The sequence below is a fragment of the Hyla sarda genome, chromosome 10, assembly GCF_029499605.1.
Source record: "Hyla sarda isolate aHylSar1 chromosome 10, aHylSar1.hap1, whole genome shotgun sequence".
NCBI lineage: Eukaryota > Metazoa > Chordata > Amphibia > Anura > Hylidae > Hyla > Hyla sarda.
In genome coordinates, this window is record NC_079198.1 from 83,074,904 (window position 1) to 83,101,981 (window position 27,078).

General features: G+C 46.1%; 1 protein-coding gene across 4 annotated transcripts in view; it reads right to left on the reverse strand.

The window, feature by feature from the left end:
- HOATZ (HOATZ cilia and flagella associated protein) overlaps positions 1-25,590 on the reverse strand; it is a 67,727-nt gene extending 42,137 nt beyond the window's left edge. For 3 of the 4 annotated variants that reach the window (XM_056542406.1, XM_056542405.1, XM_056542407.1), the window contains exons 1-3: positions 25,301-25,590; positions 10,304-10,339; positions 4,309-4,379 (exon numbers count right to left, since the gene is read on the reverse strand). In XM_056542406.1, the coding sequence (XP_056398381.1) occupies positions 4,309-4,379; positions 10,304-10,339; positions 25,301-25,574 (381 nt within the window). In that variant the 5' untranslated portion in view covers positions 25,575-25,590. Of the gene's footprint in view, positions 1-76; positions 187-4,308; positions 4,380-10,303; positions 10,340-25,300 lie in introns of those variants that run through there. The other variant, XM_056542408.1, reaches the window with a different exon arrangement.
- Between the last annotated feature and the right edge of the window lie 1,488 nt (positions 25,591-27,078).

Sequence of the window (27,078 nt, forward strand, 5' to 3'; positions counted from 1 at the left end):
GATACATAGCAGGACTTTACAAAGCCTCTGTTTAATTACTCTTTCCAGGGTATTTAATATAGCTCTGACATTTGTCCATTAAAGTACTAAGTAGACCTTATATCCCTCTGACAACGATCAATCTGAGAAGACAAATGCTGGCATCCCGCTTTCGATGTCTAATGATTTCCTTTCCAAGAAGATGAACTACAAATGGGTTTAGAACAATTAATATTAATGTATAAGGACACTACTGACATAAATGCAGCGCTGAAACAACAGGACTAGTCAAAAAGCAAAGTCTCCACAATCAATTAAACATAAAATCAAATATTAGAAGCTTTTCACATGTCAGCTGTATTCTGATCATCCATAGGGTTGTTATTGTAAGCCATTAGCTACTGGAATATTTGGTGTAGCTCAATTATCAGACCCTTAGGGTACGTTCACACTATGGAATTCCGCGAGACCCGTTCACAGTGCGAAATTTCAGCGGCGGACATATCCGCCGCTGAAACTGTTCAGCGCAAAGAAGGAACATGTTCATTCTTTGCGTGGATTCTGCAAGCACTGCATAGCCGTCAACGGTGACAGCTCAGTGCCCCGAGGCCCTAGCGCCGAAGTATCTTTGGCGGCGGCCGCCAGGTGGAATCTCCGCTCGCTGAATTCAATGCACCCTTATAGATATACAATGCATTCAGAACCCTTTCACTTTATTCACATTTTATAATGTGACAGCCTTGTGCTGAAATAAAAAAAATTATGTTTCTCCACCATCATTCTGCACTCAAAACCCCATTATAGATTGTAAAAAGTGGCTATATGTTTGCTATGCTGTTTGAAATGTAGCTCTGGGGGCCTCCCATTTTGTTGATCATCTCTGAGATGTTTCTACACCTTGTTTGGAGTCACCTGTAATACAGTTTGTAAAAGTTTTAAGACTTAAAAGGAGGGTAAAACCAATATTAATTTCCCCCCAATGACCCTAACCACACAGCCAAGACAAAACAGAAATGGCTTATGGACAATGCCTTGAGTGGCACAGCCAGAGCCCTGCAACCAATCGAACATCTCTGAAAAAATTAAACTGAAAATGGCCTCTACCAATGGTCCACATCCAACCCGACAGAGCTTGAGAGGCTCTGCAGAGAAGAATGGCAGAAAATTCCCAAATCCAGGTGTGCAAAACTTGTGGCATCATCCCCAGAAAGAATGGAGACGATAATCTCTGCCAATGGCACTTCAACTAATTACTGAGTAAAGGGTCTGAATACTTATGTCCATGCAATATTATGACCCCACAAAAGGGGTCAGGAAGTAGGCAAGTATTTGTTTGCTGAACTGTAAGCACAAAAACATTTCCAGTTAGCAATAGCAAAGCAATATATACAGAAATTACACAGTCGTAACAAAATGATAGTTTCAGGATTAGGTTATTTTTTTTCCATATAACACAGAAAATGACCTGGACAACAGCTTTACAGTTAAGCCGCCCCCCCCCCCCCCTCCCTCTTTTAGTTTATAATATATCTCTGGCAAAAAGGTTTCAAGCTGCCAACGAATGGAAGATTGAAAGCAACGCTGACCCCTTCATCTCTCTTCTCCGCCATCTTCTAGAGAGAAAGCTTTATTAACTAAATATACTGTCATCATAAATCTGTTATTCTTCCTGCTCTTTTATGTGCATACAGTTTTAGGGTTTTCTATACGCAGGAAAGAAGCTTTTCCATCAGCAAAAATGTTGCTATTGCTTAAAATAATAAAGCTGATTATTTCCAGTGATAGGGTGTTATCTGCTCATATCTCTGTCGCAGATTCCATAAAAAAAAAGCCGAGAAAAAAATTGAGCAGCTTGCAGGACTATTTTCCCCAATAAAATGATGGAACCCAAATGGACCCCATTATAGAGCAGTTTTTGTCCGTCCCGTGATGGTTCCAGCACTGTCATCGTCTAAGTTTTTTGTTCCTATGACTGAATGCAGATCTAAATGCAGCCTACGGTTAAGCTACACTGCGATTTTGCCCGAGATGGATTTGTGTGAAAGAAATATTGTTGTGTGGCACTTCAGTGACAACTCTGATCACTCAGGCCAGTGTATAGGGTCGCACCCACACATGGCCGACAGTTGAAAGAAAATGATCCAAGATTGATTTTTTTTTTAAACATTTATGGGTCACAAATTGACCCCATTCATTGACCATAGCTGGAATGCACTAAGGTTTTTGGTTGAATTGCTTCATAGCCCTAGCCTGGCCTCAGACAGTCCTCCCACCATTCAACCCTGTATAGAGAAAAGCAAGTCACAGCTACCATTGGCAATCTGAGAAAAGGGCTGCAGGCTATGGTAAAAGTGGTATTCCATTTTCAGAAAACAAAAGTTATTCTTTAAACAATGAACATGTATACAATTTTTTTTATATACGGTACATTTTTTTGTTATCAAGCTTTTCAAGATCTCTGCTTGCTGTTTAATTGTTAATTTGCAGTGAATACAAATCTTATCCTGGTCATCTGATGAACACACAGATGCAGGACTGCTTACAATACAGTTATCAAAAACTTGTGAATTAAAGGGGCACTCCGCTGCTCAGCGTTTGGAACAAACTGTTACTAATGCTGGAGCCGGTGTCGGGAGCTTGTGATGTCTTAGCTCCGCCCCTCATCATGTCACACCCGCCCCCTCGATGCAAGTCTATGGGAGGGGGTGGGGCATGACGTCATGAGGGGGCGAGGTTATGACATCATGCGCTCCTGGGTCCAGGGTTCAGAACAGTTTGTTCCAAACGCTGAGCAGCGGAGTACCCCTTTAAGTACATGAGTCTACATCACAAGACCAGGACAGATTTTTATCCACTGAAAATAATCAATGAAATAAACAACCAAATGACAACAAGCAAAAGGTTTTGACAGCAGTAAAGAATTCATACAGATACTTCATCACGCAGAAATTAACATTTATTTTCCGAACACAGGGTAACCTTTAAGGGAGTTTCCCCCACTATATTAATAGGACATACTATGAAAGATCAGTATTGGGTGGTGGCTTTATTGTGGAACAGAATAATAATAATTATGAGAAATAATGGGAAACAGATTTCCTGTTTAGCTTTTGGCTAAAGTGAGTTAATATGTTAGTTATTATTATTCTCTATATATTTTTCATAGAATTAAATGAGGTTTCCTCTTTGGAAATTCCTTCTAAGCATTCCTTGGTAATAAGCTGATCCCCCTGGTGAGACCTCCAGTGATAAACTGTAATCTGTAGAGAAACCTTGTAATAAGTGTTTAACGATCCTTCAGCGCCACCACAGGACAAAGCAAGTAATACGCAATGTCCATTCATAACAATGGGCTGTATGTCTTATGCTGGACAAGTCCTCGAGAGTGAAAGACGCTCTTCGTAGCTGCTTTTTACTCTGGTCAAAAAATTAGGTTTCTGAACAAAGGACCCCCTCGATTGACTCAGGATTCCCTAGTACAGTGTAAAAAATCTGGGCTTTCGAAACTGGAAAATATCTAAAGCTACAGTCTGTTGTATCCATAATAAACATAAATTAATGTAGTATTATCAGGTACATATGGTTTGTGATTTGTCTTCTAAAGTGAATTCATGATCGGTATAGGTAAGCATGCCCGTTCTCTTATTATGAACAGAGCGGTGAGGGAGGGCTCCTGCTTCAGCCAGTTGCCTTACAGCTAGTACGGGCTGGATGATCTCCTGGGACACATGTGGTAAAAGTTATTTGTACATTTGCCATACAGTACAATGAGACAAAGTAGAATGAAAGAAGGGAAAGGTTTCTCTGGATTTTTCTTGTTGTTGTGTATGTTCTATATTTACTGTCAGTTAGGACTCATTCACATTGCCGTTGGACTTCAATATTCGGCATTCCGTCAGCAATCCCGTCAGAATGACAGGAGTTTAGCGGAGAAAGAAATAGGGCATGCACTATTTTCTTTGTCTTCTAAACTACCGAATCCCTGAGGAACCCCAGGCCCGGACCAGGCAGTGTCCGTTGTGCTCCGACACGTTTCAGGGTTTGTTCTGATCAAGGAAGAAAAAAACCTAGCCTTACATCTGATGGACAGAAATGTGGTGTCACAGTACAGCCCAGGCAATCCGGGGACATCTTGTTGATCTGGGACTAGAAAGGTCTTAGAAATCGCTAAAAACTGGCAAGTGATTCCTTGCATTGGCAAACCAACTCTGTGTTTGTCCCTATTCACTACATAGCTTTATCTTTTTTACCCTTGTAATGTACTGCACTATGCTTCACAAACCTATCACACAGTTATGATGGGATATGACATATAAAGATCATACTTACTTTTTGCATATAGACAGACCGTTGTTCTACATCTCGCACTCTCTGTGCTTCCAATAAAAAATACTGTGTTTCTAAATAAAATAAAACAGCTTTATCACTTTCCATTGAATAAAGTAATAACACACACAATAATAAAAATACTCCACAGCTGCAGTACAATGCAAAATACTAAAGTGCACAGGAACATCAATCAGTTTTGGACAGGGTCAGTGACATTAATGAGAAAAAAAGTACCTAATGCTGTCCAATCCAATCTGTACAAGTACCAATACCTTCACTTTCATTAGATGTACCCTATGGGGGGAATTTATCATTCCCTGTGCCAGGCAAATGTTGCCCAAACAAATTTGCACACATTTTTGCCCCTCTAGTGCAGTGAATAATAAATTACCCTCTATGGGGGGAATTTATCGTTGCATATAGAGCTTTTTTTTTTCTCTATTTATGAACGCAAAAATTTGCGCAAGAGTTTTTTTGCATGTTTTTTTTTGTGCAAAATCTGATAGAATTCTTCATAGCCATGTCTACGGTTAAGTTTACCATAGAGCACTTTCTACTGTAGAATCGAATTTCTGAACTGCGTTTTTTTTCTTAAATGCAAAAAAATGCTCAAAAGCACAAATATACACCACCTCGGAGGACACGTACCAAAGTGTCAGAAAGCATCTGAGAAAGTGAAATGATTTTAGGACAGTTAGGACTACTACTCCCAGCATGGACAGACTCTGTCCATGATGAGAGTTATAGTTAAGGGGCTGAGGTGCAGATCGCACCGGGTCATTCTCCAGAGACCCACTGCGATCCGCATTTATTAACTGTAATAGCCGGTGGCAGATGCGGCTACACTGCGCTCCCGGCAGGAAATACTGTATATGCTGTCATCATTCATAATCCCCACTGCCGAGAAAAGCTATTCACCAATCCGAGCTCCTGTCTCCCGGCGGCGGGGATTATGAATTATGAGAGCTGCATAAAGGAGCTGGCGGGGAGCCCAGTGGAGCTGCATGTGACGCCGGCTTGTTAACTTAATAAATGCAGATCGCAGCGGGTCTCTGGAGAATGACCTGCTGCGATCTGCCCCTCAGCCCCTGTACTATAACTCCCATCATGGACAGAGTCCAGTACCACAGGACTGAGGCTCCTGTATACACTGTCACATTTCATAATCCCTGCCACTGGGAGACGAGAGCTCTAATTGGTGAAAAGCTATTCACCAATCAGAGATCCCATCTCCCGGCGGGGATTATGAATTATAAGAGCTGTATATAGGAGCCGGCGGGGAGCGCAGTGGAGCCACCGACTTGTTAACTTAATAAATGCGGATCTGCCCTTCTGCCCTTGGACTGCTACTCCCATCATGGGACTGAGTCTCTCCCATGATGGGATTAGTTGTAGTACCGCAGCACTGAGGGATGGCACTTGCACATCCCCCGGCTGCGGGACTTTAAGGACTACTACTCACATCATGGACTGACTCCGTCCATGATGGGAGTTATAGTCCAGGGGCTTAGGTGCAGATCACAGCAGGTCATTCTCCAGAGACCTGCTGCGATCCGCGTTTGTTAAGTTAACAAGCCTGCGGCACATGTGGCTATACTGCGCTCCCCGCCGGCTCCCATCGGGGAATACTGTATACGCTGTCACAATTCATAATCCCCGCCGCCGGGAGACCGGAGCTCTGATTGGTGAATAGATATTTACCAATCAGAGCTCCTGTCTCCCGGCGGCGGGGATTATGAATTATGACAGTGTATACAGGAGCCTGGACCCGGTGGGAGTGCAGTGGAACCGCATGTGCCGCCAGCTTGTTAACTTAATAAATGCGGATCGCAGCAGGTCTCTGGAGAATGAACTGCTGCGATCTGCACCTCAGCCCCTGGACTATAACTCCCATCATGGACGGAGTCTGTCCATGATGGGAGTAGTAGTCCTAAAAGTCCCGCAGCCGGGGGATGTGCAAGTGCCATCCCTCAGCGCTGCGGTACTACAACTACTCCCATCATGGGACAGACTCTGTCCCATGATGGGAGTGGTAGTCCAAGGGCAGAGGGACAGATTGAAAGGGGGTCTCAATCCAGAGACCCCCTGCAACCTTTACTGCTCCACCTTCTAGTGATCACATCTTTGGGGGCGGAGCTACACAGTCCAGGCCTGATTGTGTTCACATAATGCATTTTGCATAATGGAAACAGAGCCTTTCTGGCAGTGTGTCCCCAAACAGGGAGACTCCAGCTGTTACTTAACTACAGCCCCCATGATGGGGGTTGTAGTTTAGCAACAACTGGATGCTTCCTGCTTAGGAACATGCTACATTATGTGCGCTCTCCCCAGGGGAGAGTGCAAAAAAAACTTACTAACCCATATTTCTTGTTTTTCTTTTCTTCTCATTTCAGATACGTGAATGCGGAGCACTACGTCAGATTTCAGCGTTTTATTTATTTCAATAAAATGGTTAACGAGGGCTGTGGGGGAGTGTTTTTTAAATAAATGTGTTTTTCAATGTGTCGTGTTTTTTATGATTGAATTTTCAGGCTTAGTAGTGGAAGCTGTCTTAAAGACCGAATCCTTTACTAAGCCGGGGCTTAGCGTTAGCCCCAAAAACAGCTAGCACAAACCTCCAATTATTACCCTGGTACCCACCGACACAGGGGTGCCGGGAAGAGCCTGTACCCGGAGCGTCAAAAATGGCGCTCTTGGGCCTAGACATTAACAGGCTGGCTATATTTAGGCTGGGAAGGGCCAGTAACAATGGTCCTCGCCCACCCTGGTAAGGTCAGGCTGTTGCTGCTTGGTTGATATCTGGCTGATACTGAAAATAAGGAGTACCCTATGTGTTGTTGTTTTTTTTTGTTTTTTTTTATCAATTAAAAAAAAAAGTGCGTGGCCACCCCATTTTTTCAGTATCAGACAGATACCAACCAACCAGCAACAGCCTGACGTTACCAGGGTGGGCGAGGACCATTGTAACTGGCCCTCCCCGGTCTGCCTGTTACTGCTTAGGCCCAGGAGCGCCATTTTTGACGCTCCGGGCCTGTTGGTATCGGCTCTTCCCGGAATGCCTGTGGCAGTGGGTACTGTGGTAATAATTGGGGGTAAGGGCTAACTGATTTTTGGGCTAACGCTAAGCCCTGGCTTAGTAATGGATTCCGTATACAAGACGGCTTCCCCTACTAAGCCTGAAAATTCAAGTATAAAAAACACAACACATTGAAAAAAAAAATTTATTTAAAAAAACACTCCCCCACAGCCATCGTTAACCCTTTTATTGACATTTAAAAAAAAAACGCTGTTCATTGTCGCAATCCACCGAATCTGACGTAGTCCTCTGCATTCACGTATCTAAAATTTGAAGAAAAAAACAATAAAACTACAACACAATTTCTGTGATTTTTACACTTTCAAAAAGCTGGTGTGAAATTTATATGTAAACTGGACTCTCACCCCTTTGAAAATATCATGTAAAGCAGACAATATACGTTGACATGCCCACTTTTACAAAACTGACGTGAACAGTGTATACCGCCAAAATTTTGGTGTGAAATTGATTTCTTTTTGTGCAAAATTCTTTATGAATCTCCCCCTCTGTGTACTTTATAAAGATTTATGATTTTACTATTGTGCAGAGTTTTGTTCGGCACACACTGCTGCTCCAGCACTTCTAGCTATGTGAGCAGTGTACTGCAGGAAAATGCCACAGCTCTGTGAAGAGTGCGGTAGAGAAGGAGTGCACGGTAGAGTGAGGGGGGAGGGAGTTTCTATATTTGCACAAAATTTATCAAAGGAGTGCACAACCTTTGTAAATTTTGAGCAAGAGTGTAAATTAGCCAAGCAGCGTAAAGGTGTAGATCTGTGTCTACAATAGACACCTAATGATAAATCTCCCGCCTTTGTGTTTACTGCTTTTAAGCAAAGAGGTTGAGATGCATTTTCATAAACTTACTGAAACCAAGATGTAACTACTAATAGGAGGACATCTATCATTTCTTGCCCCAGCACATTGTTGCAAAATTGTGCAATTCAAGCAAAAAATGTTGTGCAACTTTATGTATAAACATTGCATGAACTGAGCATGTGCAAAATATGTTAACAATTTCGCTACTCTCCACCGGTGCAGGGTAGGATCAATTTCCTCAACCGGCTATACTGTGTATACATTTTTTATTGCTTTAATGAAAAATCTCCTTTGCATTGTGTCTACAGCTTCTACACAGGCCTATGTGTCTCCATTGGTTGCAAACTACAAACAAACATTGTGTAGTCTACTCCTGCAGTCATCATCCCTTCCATCTTCCCATATGAAAGCTGTCACGTAGTAGAGGACTGAGGTTCCCCCATATACAGCAATGTTACTCTATATTCTAATTTAGAAGCACTCGGACAAGGGCCATATTTATCACAAGGCACTAGAGGTATAACGACTAGGATAAGGGGGGTGGTGCCAGGTGACATTAATAAAAATCCATTATTTCTACATATATTTTTATACTCCCTCTCCTCTGCCTCCTCCTAGAATTATTGGTAAAATGCCCTTTTTGGAGGGGGGGGGGGGGGGGGGGTCGCACCACAGGCCGCACAGCCGAATTGAGTGCTGATGGAGCAGTGGAAGCATCTATCTACAGCTCCACTGATCAGCACAGCCTACCTGAGAGTATGTTCACACAATGGAATTCCACATGGAGATTCCGCAGTAGCAGAGTCTGCCGCACTGTTCACACACTGGAATTTCACCAGCAGATGTTTCTGGAACGGCACATTTCCGAGCAGTCCTAGCGCTAGCTTGTTCTGCTAGCGCTCTGCTGTTGGGGCAATGTTAACATTGCCCGTGTGAACATAGCCTGAAAGCTAGCTGTTGCATCAAGAAAGAACCCCCTGCCTCATCCCATTTACTGAAGACCCAAATATACATTAGAAAAGTGATGTCCAACCCTGCTGACCTCATCATGTTTTTTAATTCTGATCACCTCATTGCTAAAATCACTATTCTGCTGTTACATCTTGCCTTGCTATATTGGTTTTGACTGTTATTTGTTTTTGCATAAAAATAGCCTTTTTCCTTTTAACGGCTGGAAATAATGGCCACAAAAAAAGAGCCAAATTTTAGCAAAATCATCCACAATAAATAAGGTCATTGAATTAACAGCCGATGCATTTTTGGGTGATATTTTACCTCATGTGCACTAATGGACGAGTTTCTATAGACTACATGAGAAAACACTATTGCGTGGAAATTGACAGATTTTAAAAGTGAAAATATCGATTTACAGCTTTATTTTAGTCCATACTTCCCATCCCTACATCACAATGGGTTGAGAGGTATCAAGATGGCCACTGTGAGCAGTCCGTTCACAGAATGCAGACTGCTGTAAACACTTAAAGGGGCACTCCGGTGGAAAAAAAATTATATCAAATCGACTGGTGCCAGAAAGTTAACCAGATTTGTAAATTACTACTAATTAAAAATCTCAAGCCTTCCAGTACTTGTCATCTGCTGTGTGTTCCAGAGAAAGTTGTATAGTTCTTTCCAGTCTTACCACAGTGCTCTTTTCTGCCACCTCTGTCCGTGTCAGGAACTGTGCAGAGGAGGTTCGCAATGGGGATCTGCTCATGCTCTGGACAGTTCCTAAATCGGACAGAGGTGGCAGCAAACAGCACTGTGGTCAGACTGGAAAGAACTATACAACTTTCTCTGGAACACACAGCAGCTGAAGGCTTGAGATTTTTAATTCAAAGTAATTTACAAATCTGACTAACTTTCTGGCACCAGTTGATTTGAAAACATATGTTTTCCACTTGTTTTCTACCAGAGTACCCCTTTAATAATTCATAAAACAAGCAGTGTTGTCTAGGTTGGTTATTCAATACAAACTATCTCTACTTGGCAGCTCATATGGTCCTACACACTGGGGTCTGAACCGCAGTCCAGGCGTTGGACCTCTGTATATTGGATTGCGGTTACTTATCTTAAATACAATAAATGTCGGTGCTTTACACTTACTGAGTTCATCCAGTTCCTGTTGTGTGTCATTCTTTCCTAATTAAAAAGAAAAATACAAATAGATTTTTCTTCACAAGATATAAGCACAATAGTACATTAACAGCAACACATCCGTCAATCACTCCCCCCATAATATCTATGCAGGTGCCTTATTATCTCTCGCTCCTCATAGTGATTTTGCTTTTATAAGAATTCATTATAGGGGATGAGTGAGTAGAAGTAAATGTGTATTGATCTTTCTAATTCTGTATTCCTGACAAGGCGCTTTAGCTGAAGTGTCATTTTTGTGAACCCAAGGCCTATGTAATGTAGCGATTAGAGGATTAATGGTGGAGTGAAGGCTGCACGGGTCCAGCATACTATGCGGCTAGACAGGTGGATTTCTGGATACACTGTAAACCATTCCTTACGTTTATATTGCTATATGACAACAGGAATCAATAGTATATATTTAGAATGCCTTATTATTTTTCATGATATGTAAACCCTACTATGATAAGTAATAATAAGAAGATATTAGAACAGTTCACATCTTCCTGCTTGTGACTGTGGTTTTTAGATACACAGGTTGTTTCCAGTTGGCCCTTCCACCCCTAGACATCGTATCCCCTTTCCAAATCTTTCCTGCAGCACAACCGGTCATCTGGTGCACGGAGCGAACGGATGACTGGCGATGCAGGGGCTGGAGGATTGTGACATCATGGCCCCACCCCTCGTGATGTCACGGCCACCACACCCCCTCCTATAGACTTGCATTAAGGGGTCGGGCAGTGGCCATGCCCCCTCCCATGCACTGTGGGGTCGGGGCGTGACGTCACAAGGGGGAGTGGCCGTAACGTCACGATCCTCCAGCCCCTGCATCGCCAGGCATCAGGCACAGAGCAAAGCTCGCTCCGTGCACCAGATGACACGGGGTGCTGCAGGAGAGATTGCAGGGGTTCCCAGCGGCAGGACCACCGCGATCAGACATCTTATCCTCTATCCTTTGAATAGGGGATAAGATGTCTGTGGGTGGAGTACCCTTTTAAAGGAAATCTGTCAACAGTTCCACCATCACTAATCTGCTGGCACAGGGTAATAGTGTGGGTTACGCTGATCTCAACAACTCCAGCATGTAGCAGATACATTGCAGGTCCCGGTAGGGCAGTCACTGCTGTTGTGTGTGGAGACCTCTGATGATCATGTGACAGGAGAGAGCGTATCTAGAGTTACATGTTCCCTGTGTATAATGGAGCTCATGTCCATGAACAATTATGATTAGAGCGGTGCACAGGGCTGAGCCGGGCGGGCAGAAGTGTGCACCTCCACTGCCCCATAGCACTTCATTTGCATAATTTGATTTTCGGCCACAACTCAAGAACTGAGCCACATAGAAAAAAAAAGGTAAACAGCATTGGAATCAGCATCACTCACATGACCGCTACTAGATGAAGCTAGGTGAAAAGTGTCGGAGGGTGCAGTGGGGATACATCCATATGACTTTTGTACTGGCACTGGCACTTTGGTTTGCTATTTTTGCATTATTTATTTATATTAATTGCTGCTACTATTTGGATTTTCAAAGTCCACTGTAAAAAAATGATTTTTATATAAAAAGCGATCAAAAAGTTTGATCAAAACAAAGATAAAAACTTCAGATCACGACGCAAAAAATGAACCCTCATACCGCCCCGTATGTGGAAAAATAAAAAAAAGTTATAGGAGTCAGAGTATGACAATTTTAAACATACTAATTTTGGTGCATGTAGTTATGATTTTTACCAGAAGTACAACAAAATCTAACCTATATAAGTAGGGTATCATTTTAATCGTATGGGCCTACAGAATAAAGATAAGGTGTCATTTTTACAGAAAAATGCACTGCGTAGAAACAGAAGTCCCAAAAGTTACAAAATGGCATTTTTTTTTCTATTTTGTCCCACAAATATTTTATTTCTGGCTTCGCCATAGATTGGGTAGTAAAATGATGTCATTACAAAGTAAAATTGGCGGTGCAAAAAATAAACCATCATATGGATTTTTTGGTGCAAAATTGAAAGGGTTATGATTTTTAAAAGGCAAGGAGGAAAAAATGAAAGTGCAAAAACGGAAAAAACACTCAGTCCTTAAGGGGATAAAGTAGTAAAACTAAATAAAACTTACCGTATATACTCGTGCTGAAAACACCCCCCTCGGCTTAAACTCGAATGAACTCTCCGCCCTCAGTGGTCTTCAACCTGCGGACCTCCAGATGTTTCAAAACTACAACTCCCAGCAAGCCCGGGCAGCCATCGGCTGTCTGGGCTTGCTGGGAGTTGTAGTTTTGAAACCTCTGGAGGTCCACAGGTTGAAGACCACTGCGGCCTTCGACATCATCCAGCCCCCTCCTCTCCTCTCACCCCCTTTAGTTTTGTACTCACCTCCGTTCGTCGGGACGTTAGGGTGCGCTGGCCCGGTTCTGCAGGACTGTCCGGTGGGGAGGTCGTCCGGTGGGATAGTGGTTCCGGGCTGCCATCTTCACCGGGGGGCCTCTTCTCCGTGCTTCGGGCCCGGCCCCGAAATAGTCACGTTGCCTTGACGATGACGCAGAGGGACGTTCATTACCAACGCCCCTCTGCGTCGTCGTCAAGGCAACGCCTCTAAGGTGAAGATGGCAGCCCGGAACCACTATCCCCCCGGACGACCTCCCCACCGGACCAGCGCACCCTAACGTCCCGCCGAGCGGAGGTGAGTACAAAACTAAAGGGGATGAGAGGGGGGGAGGGGGGCTGGATGATGTCGAAGGCCGCAGTGGTCTTCAACCTGCGGACCTCCAGAGGTTTCAAAACTACAACTCCCAGCAAGCCCGGACAGCCGATGGATGCTCAGGCTTGCTGGGAGTTGTAGTTTTGAAACATCTGGAAGTCCGCAGGTTGAAGACCACTGTATCAGACTTTGACAAGCGGTGATGATGAAGGGGGGGGGGGCTAATGACATGTGGTGACGATGACAAGGGGATGATGAAGGGGGGGTGTGGGATGATGACAAGGGGATGATGAAGGGGGGTGTGGGATGATGACAAGGGGATGATGAAGGGGGGGGTGGGATGATGACAAGGGGATGATGAAGGGGGGTTGTGGGATGATGACAAGGGGATGATGAAGGGGGGGGGTGGGATGATGACAGGCGGTGATGATGAAGGGGTGATGATGACAGGGTGATGATGATGAGGGTGTTAATGACGGGGGTCTGGATGATGACAGGGGGGATGATGTATTTCCCACCCTAGGCTTATACTCGAGTCAATAACTTTTCCTCGGATTTTGGGGTGAAATTAGGGGCCTCGGCTTATATTCGGGTCGGCTTATACTCGAGTATATACGATATAGATATATATATATATATATATATATATATATATATATATATAGTATCATTGTAATGGTGCATCTCTCACAGAAAAGGATTGCAGTAACACATGTTTTGCTATACACATGTTTATTCCCTTTCTGTGTATTGGAAATAAATAAAAAAAAGGGAGGAAATTAAGCAAATTGGACATAATGGCACACTGTCACGATGCCGGCTGGCAGGTAGTGGATCCTCTGTGCCAGAGAGGGATTGGCGTGGACCGTGCTAGAGGATCGGTTCTAAGTCACTACTGGTTTTCACCAGAGCCCGCCGCAAAGCGGGATGGTCTTGCTGCGGCGGTAGTGACCAGGTCGTATCCCCTAGCAACGGCTCAACCTCTCTGGCTGCTGAAGATAGGCGCGGTACAAGGGAGTAGACAGAAGCAAGGTCGGACGTAGCAGAAGGTCGGGGCAGGCAGCAAGGATCGTAGTCAGGGGCAACGGCAGGAGGTCTGGAACACAGGCTAGGAACACACAAGGAACGCTTTCACTGGCACTAAGGCAACAAGATCCGGCGAGGGAGTGAAGGGGAAGTGAGGTGATATAGGGAAGTGCACAGGTGTAAACACTAATTGGAACCACTGCGCCAATCAGCGGCGCAGTGGCCCTTTAAATCGCAGAGACCCGGCGCGCGCGCGCCCTAGGGAGCGGGGCCGCGCGCGCCGGGACAGAACTGACGGAGAGCGAGTCAGGTACGGGAGCCGGGGTGCGCATCGCGAGCGGGCGCTACCCGCATCGCGAATCGCATCCCGGCCAGAGGCGGTATCGCAGCGCCCCGGGCCCGGAGCGCTGCAGTGAGAGGAGTGTAGCGAGCGCTCCGGGGAGGAGCGGGGACCCGGAGCGCTCGGCGTAACAGTACCCCCCCCCTTGGGTCTCCCCCTCTTCTTGGAGCCTGAGAACCTGAGGACCAGACTTTTGTCCAGGATATTGTCCTCAGGTTCCCAGGACCTCTCTTCAGGACCACAACCCTCCCAATCCACTAAAAAGAAGGTTTTCCCTCTGACCTTTTTAGATGCCAAAATTTCCTTGACGGAGAAGATGTCCGAGGAGCCGGAGACAGGAGTGGGGGAAACAGATTTGGGAGAGAAACGGTTAATGATAAGTGGTTTAAGAAGAGAAACATGAAAGGCATTAGGAATACGAAGAGAAGGAGGAAGAAGAAGTTTGTAAGAGACAGGATTAATCTGGCGCAAAATCTTGAAAGGACCAAGATAGCGTGGTCCCAACTTATAGCTAGGGACACGGAAGCGGACATATTTGGCGGAGAGCCATACCTTGTCTCCAGGGGAAAAAATGGGAGGAGCTCTTCTTTTCTTATCCGCGAATCTCTTCATGCGTGAAGAAGCCTGTAAGAGAGAATTTTGGGTCTCTCTCCATATGATGGAGAGATCACGAGAAATTTCATCCACAGCGGGCAGACCAGAGGGCAAGGGGGTAGGGAGGGGGGGAAGAGGGTGACGGCCGTACACCACGAAAAACGGGGATTTGGAGGAAGATTCAGAGATTCTGAAATTATACGAGAATTCGGCCCAAGGTAGAAGATCTGCCCAGTCATCCTGGCGGGAGGAAACAAAATGTCGTAAATAGTCACCCAAGATCTGGTTAATTCTTTCTACTTGTCCATTGGATTGAGGATGGTATGCAGAAGAAAAATTTAATTTAATCTTGAGTTGTTTACAGAGAGCCCTCCAGAATTTAGACACAAATTGGACGCCTCTATCCGAGACGATCTGCGTAGGCAACCCGTGAAGACGAAAAATGTGTACAAAAAATTGTTTAGCCAACTGAGGCGCTGAAGGAAGACCAGGAAGAGGGATGAAATGTGCCATTTTGGAGAATCGATCAACGACCACCCAAATAACAGTGTTGCCATGGGATGGGGGTAAGTCAGTAATAAAATCCATACCAATCAGAGACCAAGGTTGTTCGGGAACAGGCAGAGGAAGAAGAAAACCAGCGGGCTTCTGGCGAGGAGTCTTATCCCGGGCACAGATAGTGCAGGCCCGCACAAAGTCCACGACATCAGTCTCTAGAGTCGGCCACCAATAGAAGCGAGAGATGAGTTGCACAGATTTCTTGATGCCCGCATGACCTGCGAGATGGGAGGAGTGACCCCATTTGAGGATTCCGAGGCGTTGGCGTGGAGAAACAAAGGTCTTTCCTGGTGGAGTTTGCCTGATGGAGGCTGGAGAAGTGGAAATCAGGCAGTCAGGAGGAATGATGTGTTGAGGAGAGAGTTCAATTTCAGAAGCATCTGAGGAACGAGAGAGAGCATCGGCCCTAATGTTCTTATCAGCAGGCCGAAAGTGAATTTCAAAATTAAATCGGGCAAAGAACAGAGACCACCTGGCCTGACGAGGATTCAGCCGTTGGGCAGACTCGAGGTATGAGAGGTTCTTGTGATCGGTGTAAATAATAACTGGAAATCTTGATCCCTCCAGCAGATGCCTCCATTCCTCAAGTGCTAATTTAATGGCTAGAAGCTCTCGATCCCCGATGGAGTAGTTCCTCTCCGCCGGAGAGAAGGTCCTAGAAAAAAACCCACAAGTAACAGCATGCCCGGAAGAGTTTTTTTGTAGAAGGACAGCTCCAGCTCCCACTGAGGAGGCATCAACCTCCAATAGGAAGGGTTTAGATGGGTCAGGTCTGGAGAGCACGGGAGCCGAAGAGAAGGCGGACTTGAGTCGTTTAAAGGCGTCTTCCGCTTGAGGAGGCCAAGACTTGGGATCGGCATTTTTTTTGGTTAAAGCCACAATAGGAGCCACAATGGTAGAAAAATGAGGAATAAATTGCCTGTAATAATTGGCGAACCCCAAAAAACGTTGGATGGCACGGAGTCCGGAGGGGCGTGGCCAATCTAAGACGGCAGAGAGTTTATCTGGATCCATTTGTAGACCCTGGCCAGAGACCAAGTATCCTAGAAAAGGAAGAGATTGGCATTCAAACAGACATTTCTCAATTTTAGCATAGAGTTGATTGTCACGAAGTCTCTGAAGAACCATACGGACATGCTGGCGGTGTTCTTCTAGATTGGCCGAAAAAATTAGGATATCATCAAGATATACAACAACACAGGAGTATAACAGATCACGAAAAATTTCATTAACAAAGTCTTGGAAGACAGCAGGGGCGTTGCACAGGCCAAAGGGCATGACCAGATACTCAAAGTGTCCATCTCTGGTGTTAAATGCTGTTTTCCACTCATCCCCCTCTCTGATGCGGATGAGGTTATAGGCGCCTCTTAAGTCCAATTTAGTAAAGATGTGGGCACCTTGGAGGCGATCAAAGAGTTCAGAGATGAGGGGTAAGGGGTAGCGGTTCTTAACCGTGATTTTATTAAGTCCGCGGTAGTCAATGCAAGGACGTAGAGAGCCATCTTTTTTGGACACAAAGAAAAATCCGGCTCCGGCAGGAGAGGAGGATTTACGGATAAAGCCCTTTTTTAGATTCTCCTGGACGTATTCAGACATGGCAAGAGTCTCTGGGGCAGAGAGAGGATAAATTCTGCCCCGGGGTGGAGTAGTGCCCGGGAGGAGGTCGATAGGACAATCATAAGGCCTGTGAGGAGGTAGAGTCTCCGCTTGTTTTTTGCAGAAAACATCCGCGAAGTCCATATAGGCCTTAGGGAGACCGGTTACTGGAGGAAGCACAGAGTTACGGCAAGGGTTACTGGGAACCGGTTTTAGACAGTCCTTGGAACAAGAGGGCCCCCAACTCTTGATCTCCCCAGTGGACCAATCCAGGGTTGGGGAATGAAGTTGAAGCCAGGGAAGTCCAAGGAGAATTTCCGAGGTGCAATTGGGGAGGACCAAAAGTTCAATCCTCTCGTGATGAGATCCGATGCTCATTAGAAGGGGCTCCGTGCGGAAACGTATGGAACAGTCCAATCTTTCATTGTTTATACAATTGATGTAAAGGGGTCTGGTGAGACTGATCACTGGGATGTTGAACCTGTTGACGAGAGAGGCCAAAATAAAATTTCCTGCAGATCCAGAGTCTAAGAAGGCCACAGAAGAGAAGGAGAAGGCAGAGGCAGACATCCGCACAGGCACAGTAAGACGTGGAGAAGCAGAGTGGACATCAAGGATTGTCTCACCTTTGTGCGGAGTCAGGGTACGTCTTTCCAGGCGGGGAGGGCGGATAGGACAATCCCTCAGGAAGTGTTCGGTACTAGCACAGTACAGGCAGAGGTTCTCCATGCGGCGTCGTGTCCTCTCTTGAGATGTCAGGCGAGACCGGTCGACCTGCATAGCCTCCACGGCGGGAGGCACAGGAACAGATTGCAGGGAACCAGAGGAGAGAGGAGCCGAGGAGAAGAAACGCCTCGTGCGAACAGAGTCCATATCTTGGCGGAGCTCCTGACGCCTTTCGGAAAAACGCATGTCAATGCGAGTGGCTAGGTGAATAAGTTCATGAAGATTAGCAGGAATTTCTCGTGCGGCCAGAACATCTTTAATGTTGCTGGATAGGCCTTTTTTAAAGGTCGCGCAGAGGGCCTCATTGTTCCAGGATAATTCAGAAGCAAGAGTACGGAATTGTACGGCATACTCGCCAACGGAAGAATTACCCTGGACCAGGTTCAACAGGGCAGTCTCAGCAGAAGAGGCTCGGGCAGGTTCCTCAAAGACACTTCGAATTTCCGAGAAGAAGGAGTGTACAGAGGCAGTGACGGGGTCATTGCGGTCCCAGAGCGGTGTGGCCCAAGCCAGGGCTTTTCCAGACAGCAGGCTGACTACGAAAGCCACCTTAGACCTTTCAGTGGGGAACTGGTCCGACATCATCTCCAAGTGTAATGAACATTGGGAAAGGAAGCCACGGCAAAGCTTAGAGTCCCCATCAAATTTATCCGGCAAGGATAGTCGTAGTCCAGAAGCGGCCACTCGCTGCGGAGGAGGTACAGGAGCTGGCGGAGGAGATGGTTGCTGGAGCTGTGGTAGTAACTGTTGAAGCATAACAGTCAGTTGAGACAGCTGTTGGCCTTGTTGCGCAATCTGTTGTGACTGCTGGGCGACCACCGTGGTGAGGTCAGCGACAACTGGCAGAGGAACTTCAGCGGGATCCATGGCCGGATCTACTGTCACGATGCCGGCTGGCAGGTAGTGGATCCTCTGTGCCAGAGAGGGATTGGCGTGGACCGTGCTAGAGGATCGGTTCTAAGTCACTACTGGTTTTCACCAGAGCCCGCCGCAAAGCGGGATGGTCTTGCTGCGGCGGTAGTGACCAGGTCGTATCCCCTAGCAACGGCTCAACCTCTCTGGCTGCTGAAGATAGGCGCGGTACAAGGGAGTAGACAGAAGCAAGGTCGGACGTAGCAGAAGGTCGGGGCAGGCAGCAAGGATCGTAGTCAGGGGCAACGGCAGGAGGTCTGGAACACAGGCTAGGAACACACAAGGAACGCTTTCACTGGCACTAAGGCAACAAGATCCGGCGAGGGAGTGAAGGGGAAGTGAGGTGATATAGGGAAGTGCACAGGTGTAAACACTAATTGGAACCACTGCGCCAATCAGCGGCGCAGTGGCCCTTTAAATCGCAGAGACCCGGCGCGCGCGCGCCCTAGGGAGCGGGGCCGCGCGCGCCGGGACAGAACTGACGGAGAGCGAGTCAGGTACGGGAGCCGGGGTGCGCATCGCGAGCGGGCGCTACCCGCATCGCGAATCGCATCCCGGCCAGAGGCGGTATCGCAGCGCCCCGGGCCCGGAGCGCTGCAGTGAGAGGAGTGTAGCGAGCGCTCCGGGGAGGAGCGGGGACCCGGAGCGCTCGGCGTAACACACACCAAACTCCAATAATGAGCCAGACAAAATTATTGGCACCCTTTGAAAATTGTGGAAAAAAAGATTGTTTCAAGCATGTGATGCTCCTTAAAATTCACCTGGGGCAAGATACAGCCAATATATAAATCACACCTGAAAGCATATAAAAAGTAGAGAAGTTCACTTAGTCTTTGCATTGTGTGTCTGTGTGTGCCACACTAAGCATTGACAACAGAAAGAGGAGAAGAGAACTGTCTGAGGACTTGAGAACCAAAACTGTGGAAAAATATCAACAATCTCAAGGTTACAAGTCCATCTCCATACATCTAGATTTGTCTTTGTCCACAGTGCGCAACATTATCAAGAAGTTTGCAACCCATGGCACTGTAGCTAATCTCCCTGAGCGTGGACAGAAGAGAAAAATTGATGAAAGGTGTCAATGCAGGATAGTCCGGATGGTGGATAAGCAGCCCCAAACAAGTTCCAAAGATATTCAAGCTGTCCTGCAGGCTCAGGGAGCATCAGTGTCAGCACAAACTATCTGTCGGCAATTAAATGAAATGAAACGCTATGGCAGGAGACCCAGGAGGACCCCACTGCTGACACAGAAACATAAAAAAGCAAGACTACATTTTGCCAAAATGAACTTGAGTAAGCCAAAATCCTTCTGGGAAAACGTCTTGTGCACAGATGAGACCAAGATAGAGCTTTATGGTAAAGCACATCATTCTACTGTTTACCGAAAACGGAATGAGGCCTACAAAGAAAAGAACACAGTACCTACAGTGAAATATGGTGGAGGTTCAATTATGTTTTGGGGTCGTTTTGCTGCCTCTGGCACCTTGAATGTGTACAATGCATCATGAAATCTGAGGATTACCAATGGATTTTGGGTCGCACTGTACAACCCAGTGTCAGAAAGCTGGGTTTGCATCCAAGATCTTGGGGTTTCCAGCAGGACAATGACCCACAACATACGTCAAAAAGCACTCAGAAATGGATGGCAACAAAGAGTTCTGAGGTGGCAGCAATAAGTCCAGATCTAAATCTCATTGAGCACTTGTGAAGAGATCTTAAAATTGCTGTTGGGAAAAGGCACCCTTCCAATAAGAGACCTGAAGCAGTTTACAAAGGAAGAGTGGCCCAACATTCTGGCTGAGAGGTGTAAGAAGCTTATTGATGGTTACAGAAAGCGACTGATTTCAGTTATTTTTTTTCCAAAGGGTGCAACCAAATATTAAGTTAAGGGTGCCAATAATTTTGTCCAGCCGATTTTTGGAGTTTGGTGTGACATTATGTCCAATTTGCTTTTTTTCCTGCCTTTTTTGGTTTAGTTCCAATACACACAAAGGGAATAAACATGTGTATAGCAAAACATGTGTTACTGCAATTTTTTTCTTTGAGGAATACTTAATTTTCTTGAAAAATTTCAGGGGACATTTATGGCCATGACTGTATATATATATAAAACTCAATGGGGGACATTGATCAAGGGATGTAGAGCTCTTTTTTTGGTTACAATAGTCACGCCAAAAATCGTATGAGCACCTAAGCAAATTTTTGTGCGACTTTTGGTTGTAAGCAAAAAACTACAAAAGAGCTTACGAGAGTGAATTTCATTTTTCACTTTGCGCAGTGGTCAGGGATTTATCAAGTGTGAAAGTCGCACAAAAAGTCGCAACCCCTCCAAAACAGCGTAAATATAAGGCAGCCCGGACTTGGCTTACAAAACGACTTTGGAGAGCAAATTTTTATATTTCCTGCTGGCAGCCGTGATCACAGCTCCAGCAGGAAATATATTACAACCCTATAACGGAGCCCGGGCTGGCATCACTCTGCAGCCACCTGGGCTCGGTCATATTTTCTCCCCGCTTCCCTTACAAAGACGGGGACACTGATTTACATCCCCCGCTTGTCTCCCATCCGCCCACGCTGCACATCTCCCATCAGTCTGCTACCTGTTGCAAGACTACAACTCCCAGCATGCCCATACAGTCAGGGTATGCTGGAAGTTGTAGTCTTGTAGCAGGCGGGAGATATGCGGTGCGAGCAGACGGATGTAAATCAGTGTCCCCATCATTAGAAGCGAGGGCTCCGTGGCAAGGGCCCCGGCCTGGCATAACTCTGCAGCCACCCAGGACTCCCGCAGCTGGGCTGGGAGATGTTCAGGACCTGTCCCTGCCATCCCTCAGAGCTGTGGTACACACTGAGGGATGGCAGGGATGGCTCCTGCACATCTCCCGGCCGGCTGAGGGAGTCCCGGGGCGGCTGCAGAGTTATGTCAGCCTGGGCTCCCTTTGCTACGGTGCGGCGGAGTTCACTGTAATGTAAAATTTCCTGCTGGGTTCCGTGACCTGGAGGGTAATATGAAATTACAGTGACTTTCTTATTACCCCTGGCCAGGGAGCAGAGCGCATTACCGCCTACTTCCTTGGCTTGCTTGTCACCCGCCGCGCTGCAGGACTACAACTCCCAGCATGTCCTTACAGTAAGGACATGCTGGGAGTTGTAGATGTGTGGTGCGGGCAAGTGACAAGCTTGTTACCTGTCCCCGCTGCACAACTACAGCTCCCAGCATGCCCTTACTGTAAGGGCATGCTGGGAGTTGTAGTCCTGCAGCAGGGGGCAGGTGACAAGCTTGTCACTTGCCCGCACATCTCCCACACCGCACAACAACAACTCCCAGCATGTCCTTACTGTAAAGGCATGTTGGGAGTTGTAGTTGTGCGGTGCAGGAGATGTGTGAGTGACAATAAATGTATTAACCTATCTTTCGTGGTTTTTTTTCTTCTCATTTCAGATACGTGTATCCTGTGGACTCCTTCAGATTCGGTGGACTACGTCGATGACCAGCGTTTTTTCTTTGTTTAATGTTAATAAAATGGTTAACGACAGTGGGGGACAGTTTTTTTGTAATAAATTTTTTTTAATACATGTGTTTTTTATTTTATTTACTTTACAGGCTTAGTAGTGGAAGCTGTCTTATAGACAAAGTCCATTACTAAGCTGGGCTTAGCCTTAGCCACAAAAACAGCTAGCACTAACCCCCAATTATTACCCCGGTACCAACCGCCACAGAGGTGCCCGGAAGAGTCGGTACCAACAGGCCCGAAACGTCAAAAATGGCACTCCTGGGCCTAGGCGGTAACAGGATGGCATTATTTAGGCTGGGGAGGGCCAGTAACAATGGTCCTCGCCCACCCTGGTAACGTCAGGCTGTTGCTGCTTGGTTGGTATTTGGCTGAGAATAAAAATAGGGGGAACCCTATGCTTTTTTTTTTATATTTAATTATTGATGCAAAAAAAAAAAAGCATAAGGTTCCCTCTATTTTTATTTTCAGCCAAATACCAACCAAGCAGCAACAGCCTGACGTTACCAGGGTGGACGAGGACCATTGTTACTGGCTCTTCCCAGCCTAAATAACGCCATCCTGTTACCATCTAGGCACAAGAGCAACATTTTTGACGCTTCGGGCCTGTTGGTACCGTCTCTTCCCGGCACCCCTGTGGTGGTGGGTACCGGGGTAATAATTGGAGGTTAGTGCTAGCTGTAATTGGGGCTAACGCTAAGCCCCGGCTTAGTAATGGATTCTGTCAATAAGATGGCTTCCACTACTAAGCCTGTCAAGAAAATAAAAAAAACACATGTTTAAAAAAATAAATAAAAAAAAACACTCCCCCACAAGCCTTCCTTAACCATTTTATTAACAGGTAATTATAAAACCGGGGATGGGGGAGGCAATGGGGCAGCGGTGGTGTTGGTTGCACTAGGGAGGACCCCAGGACAGACAGGGGGAGAGAAGTGGGTGGCGGTGGTCTCTGGCTCCGCAAAAACCGCTGCAGTTCATTGATTTAAAGCGCCCCCTTTAAAACATTGATCTGCGGGGCCAGGGGGGTGGGGGGGGGGTGGAATAGCCGATAATTTATACCGGAATATTGGTATAAGTCATCGGCTATTGGCCTGAAAGGTCGCAGATTATCGGTATTGGCCCTAAAAAAATCGAAATCGGTCGATTCCCAATTTTTTTCAAAGCTGCAAATTGGTGTTCTGAAGTCATTTATTGGTTTTTGCTTATATGAGCCCAATGTATCAGCCCCCTGTGATAGTATCATAAATGTGACATACATAAGCAAAACTAAAGCAAAAAAAAAAAAAATGCCTACAGAACTTGCTTACCAAAGCAACAATGATAAATGTCCCCGTATGTGTGTGTGTATGTTCCAGCATAACTTCCAAATGGCTAAAGATATTAACATGAAACTTCTCACACGTTACTTATATATCAACAACAAACATAGGATAGGTAATTTAACCCTTACTCATCCCCTTTTGCGAGGGTCAGGGTTTTTGTTTAAAGTCCCATATGTCCCATGGGAAATATATGTTACTGCATAACTTCCAAACGGCTGGAGATATTTCGATAATACTCGGTCACATGTTACTTATATGTCCACTTAAAACATAGGGTTAAATTAATTAACCTAACCTACCTTCATTTGTAAGGGTCGGGGTTTTTGTTTAAAGTCCAGTGCAAATCTATGAGAAATGTATGTTCCAGCATAACTGCCGTACAGCTGGTGATGTTTCGATAATACTTGGTCACATGTTACTTATATGTCAAATAAAAATATATGATAGTTAAATTAACCTCTAACCTACCCCATATGTGAAGGATGGGTTTTTGTTTCAAGTCCCATACAAGTCTATGGAACTTCCGGTACCTTGCTCCATAAGCTCCACTCTGCATCTCCTAGTGCATGTGTCAGTCTGGTTGGCCGGCCATATCCTCCCCACATACCATGCCCCATCTTGCAAATACAAACCTACCCTTTAAGCCACACCCCTTTTATTTTCATTTTACAATATCTTCATCACAACTCAGCCCCACCTGAGGACAGTATATGAGGACGGAATATGCAGTCAGGATATGGGGATAGATATGGGGATGGGATATGAGGTCGGGTTATGGGGACGGGATATGAGATCAGGATATGAGGTTGGGATATGGGGACAGGATATGGGGATGGGATATAGGGATGGGATATGAGGTCTGAATATAAGGTCGGATATGGGGACAGGAAATGAGGACCTGATTGGGGGTTGAGATATGGGGACGGGATGTGGGGATGGGATATGAGGATGGGATATGAGGAGGGGATTTGGGGTTGGGATATGAAAAGGGGATATGGGGTCAGGATTTGAGGCCGGGATTTGAGGACAAAAGCTTCCTCTTTTGTTGCTTTTCCTCCCCCCAGAGATTAGGTAGGAAAAACGGGGCAGCGTCAGGTACTCAGCTTGTGTGTATCTATATATATATATATATATATTTTTTTTTTTTTTTATAATTGCCCCCATACTTTTGTCCTTGCCCCAGTGTGCCAGACTCCCCACCCCAAAAAAAAAATATATATATACATATATCACACACATTTATATGTAAGCTGGAGACCTCACTGTCTGACACTGTTTTTTTTTAACCCCATAGACCAGTGTTCTCCAAGCCGTGGACCTCTAGATGTTGCGAAACTACAACTCCCATCATGCCCGGACAAGTCCACAGTTTGGAGATCACTGTGTAGCTGCTGCAGTCACTGTTGCTTGCTGCTCACAACAGCCCACTGTACATGTTGGGGGTAGTAGTTGTACCTATACCTGCACGTTTACAGAGGACAATCTCCATCCAGCCACATCCTCTGGACAACATCGGACCCATACAGGACACAGTTCAGGTGTGAGCAGTAAACTTCATCTTACTGCAGTATATTAATGCATCTTCCCTTCTCTCCGATCTTTTACACGTCATATCGATCAGTGAGATCGGACTGGAATGATCGGTATGATCGCGGCGCATTTGGTTAGGTGTGAACCAGACACTTACGCGGCTTGGCCTCCCTGGCAGCTCTCAGCCTCTGCTCCACGTCCCCGGACACCAGTCTGGACTCCAGCGGAGGCTGCAGGGTGACCGAGTTCCAGAAGATCCGGCTGCACATCACGTCGTGTTCGGATGACCCGGCGAACACCGTGTAATCATCATAGCCGGGATCCTCCGGGCCGTCCATGCTGCTTTGTTTACACGGAACGGCTCGTTGCCATAGAAACGAGACGCTGCGCAAGCGCAGTGGGAAGAACGTGTCAAAGTGAAAGCTGCGCATACCGAGCGTTAGAGTGATCCTGGTAAATGGCCGGAAGTGTCTACACCCTGACAAGCTGTTGCAAAACTACAACTCCCAGCATACCCGGACAGCCTTCGGCTGTCCGGGAATGCTGGGAGTTGTAGTTTTGCAGCAGCTCGAGAGCCACAGGTTGGGAAACACTGCTGTAAAGAATCTCAGCCACCACAAGCAGAGGGGCCCTTGTCTGAGATGGGAATACCCCTTTACACCCCGGAAAACCAATTTAGATTTTTACCTCTTCACCTTTTAAAGTGGGTTATCCAGGAATAGAAAAAACAGCTGATTTCTTTCAAAAATCGCTCCCCGTCTGTCCCCAGGGTGGGTGAAATTCTGCAGCTCAGTTCCATTGAAGTGAATGGAGCGAAGTTGTAGTATCACACCCAACCTGGAGACAGACGGGGAGCGATTTTTCAAGGAAATTAGCTCTGTTTTTCTATTCCTGGATAATGCCTTTAAAGGGGTAGTCCAGTGGTGAAAAACGTATCCCCTATCCTAAGGATAGGGGATAAGTTTGAGATCGCGGGGGGTCCGACCGCTGGGGCCCCCTGCGATCTCTCTGTACGGGGGCCAGGCTCTCCGCCGAGATAGCGGGTGTCGACCCCCGCACGAGGCAGCGGCCGACACGCCCCCTCAATACATATCAATGGCAGAGCCGGAGATTGCCGAAGGCAGCGCTTCGGCTCTGCCATAGAGTTGTATTGAGGGGGCGTGTCGGCCGCCGCCTCGTGCGGAGGTCGACACACCCCCTTCCCTTGGGCTGTCGGGGCTCCCTACAGGAGATCGCAGGGGGCCCCAGCGGTCGGACCCCCCGCGATCTGCAACTTATTCCCTATCCTTAGGATAGGGGATAAGTTGCTCACCACTGAGTCACCACTGGACTACTCCTTTAAATCCTTCCTTTATATTTCCCATTTATTTTTAACCCCTTAAGAACACCGCCTGTTTTTACCTAAATGACCAAGCCCAAGGCATGTGTCTCTTTAAAGGGGTACTCCGGTGAAAACCTTTTTTCTTTTAAATCAACTGGTGCCAGAAAGTTAAACATATTTGTAAATTACTTCTATTAAAAAATCTTAATCCTTCCAGTACTTATTAGCTGCTGAATGCTACAGAGGAAATTACTTTCTTTTTGGAACACTGATGACATCACGAGCACAGTGCTCTCTGCAGACATCTCTGTCCATTTTAGCAACAGATGCATGCGAAGGGCAGCATGGTGGCTTAGTGGTAAGCACTGCTGCCTTGCAGTGCTGGGGCCTTGGGTTCAAATCCCACTAAGGACAACAATAAATAAATAAAGACTTATTATTATGATAACATCAGCAGAGAGAACTGAGCTCTTGATGTCATCAGAGAGAATTCCAAAAAGAAAAGACTTTCCTCTGTAGTATTCAACAGCTAATAAGTACAGGAAGGATTAAGATTTTTTAATAGAAGTAATGTAAAAATCTGTTTAACTTTCCGGAGCCAGTTGATTGAAAAG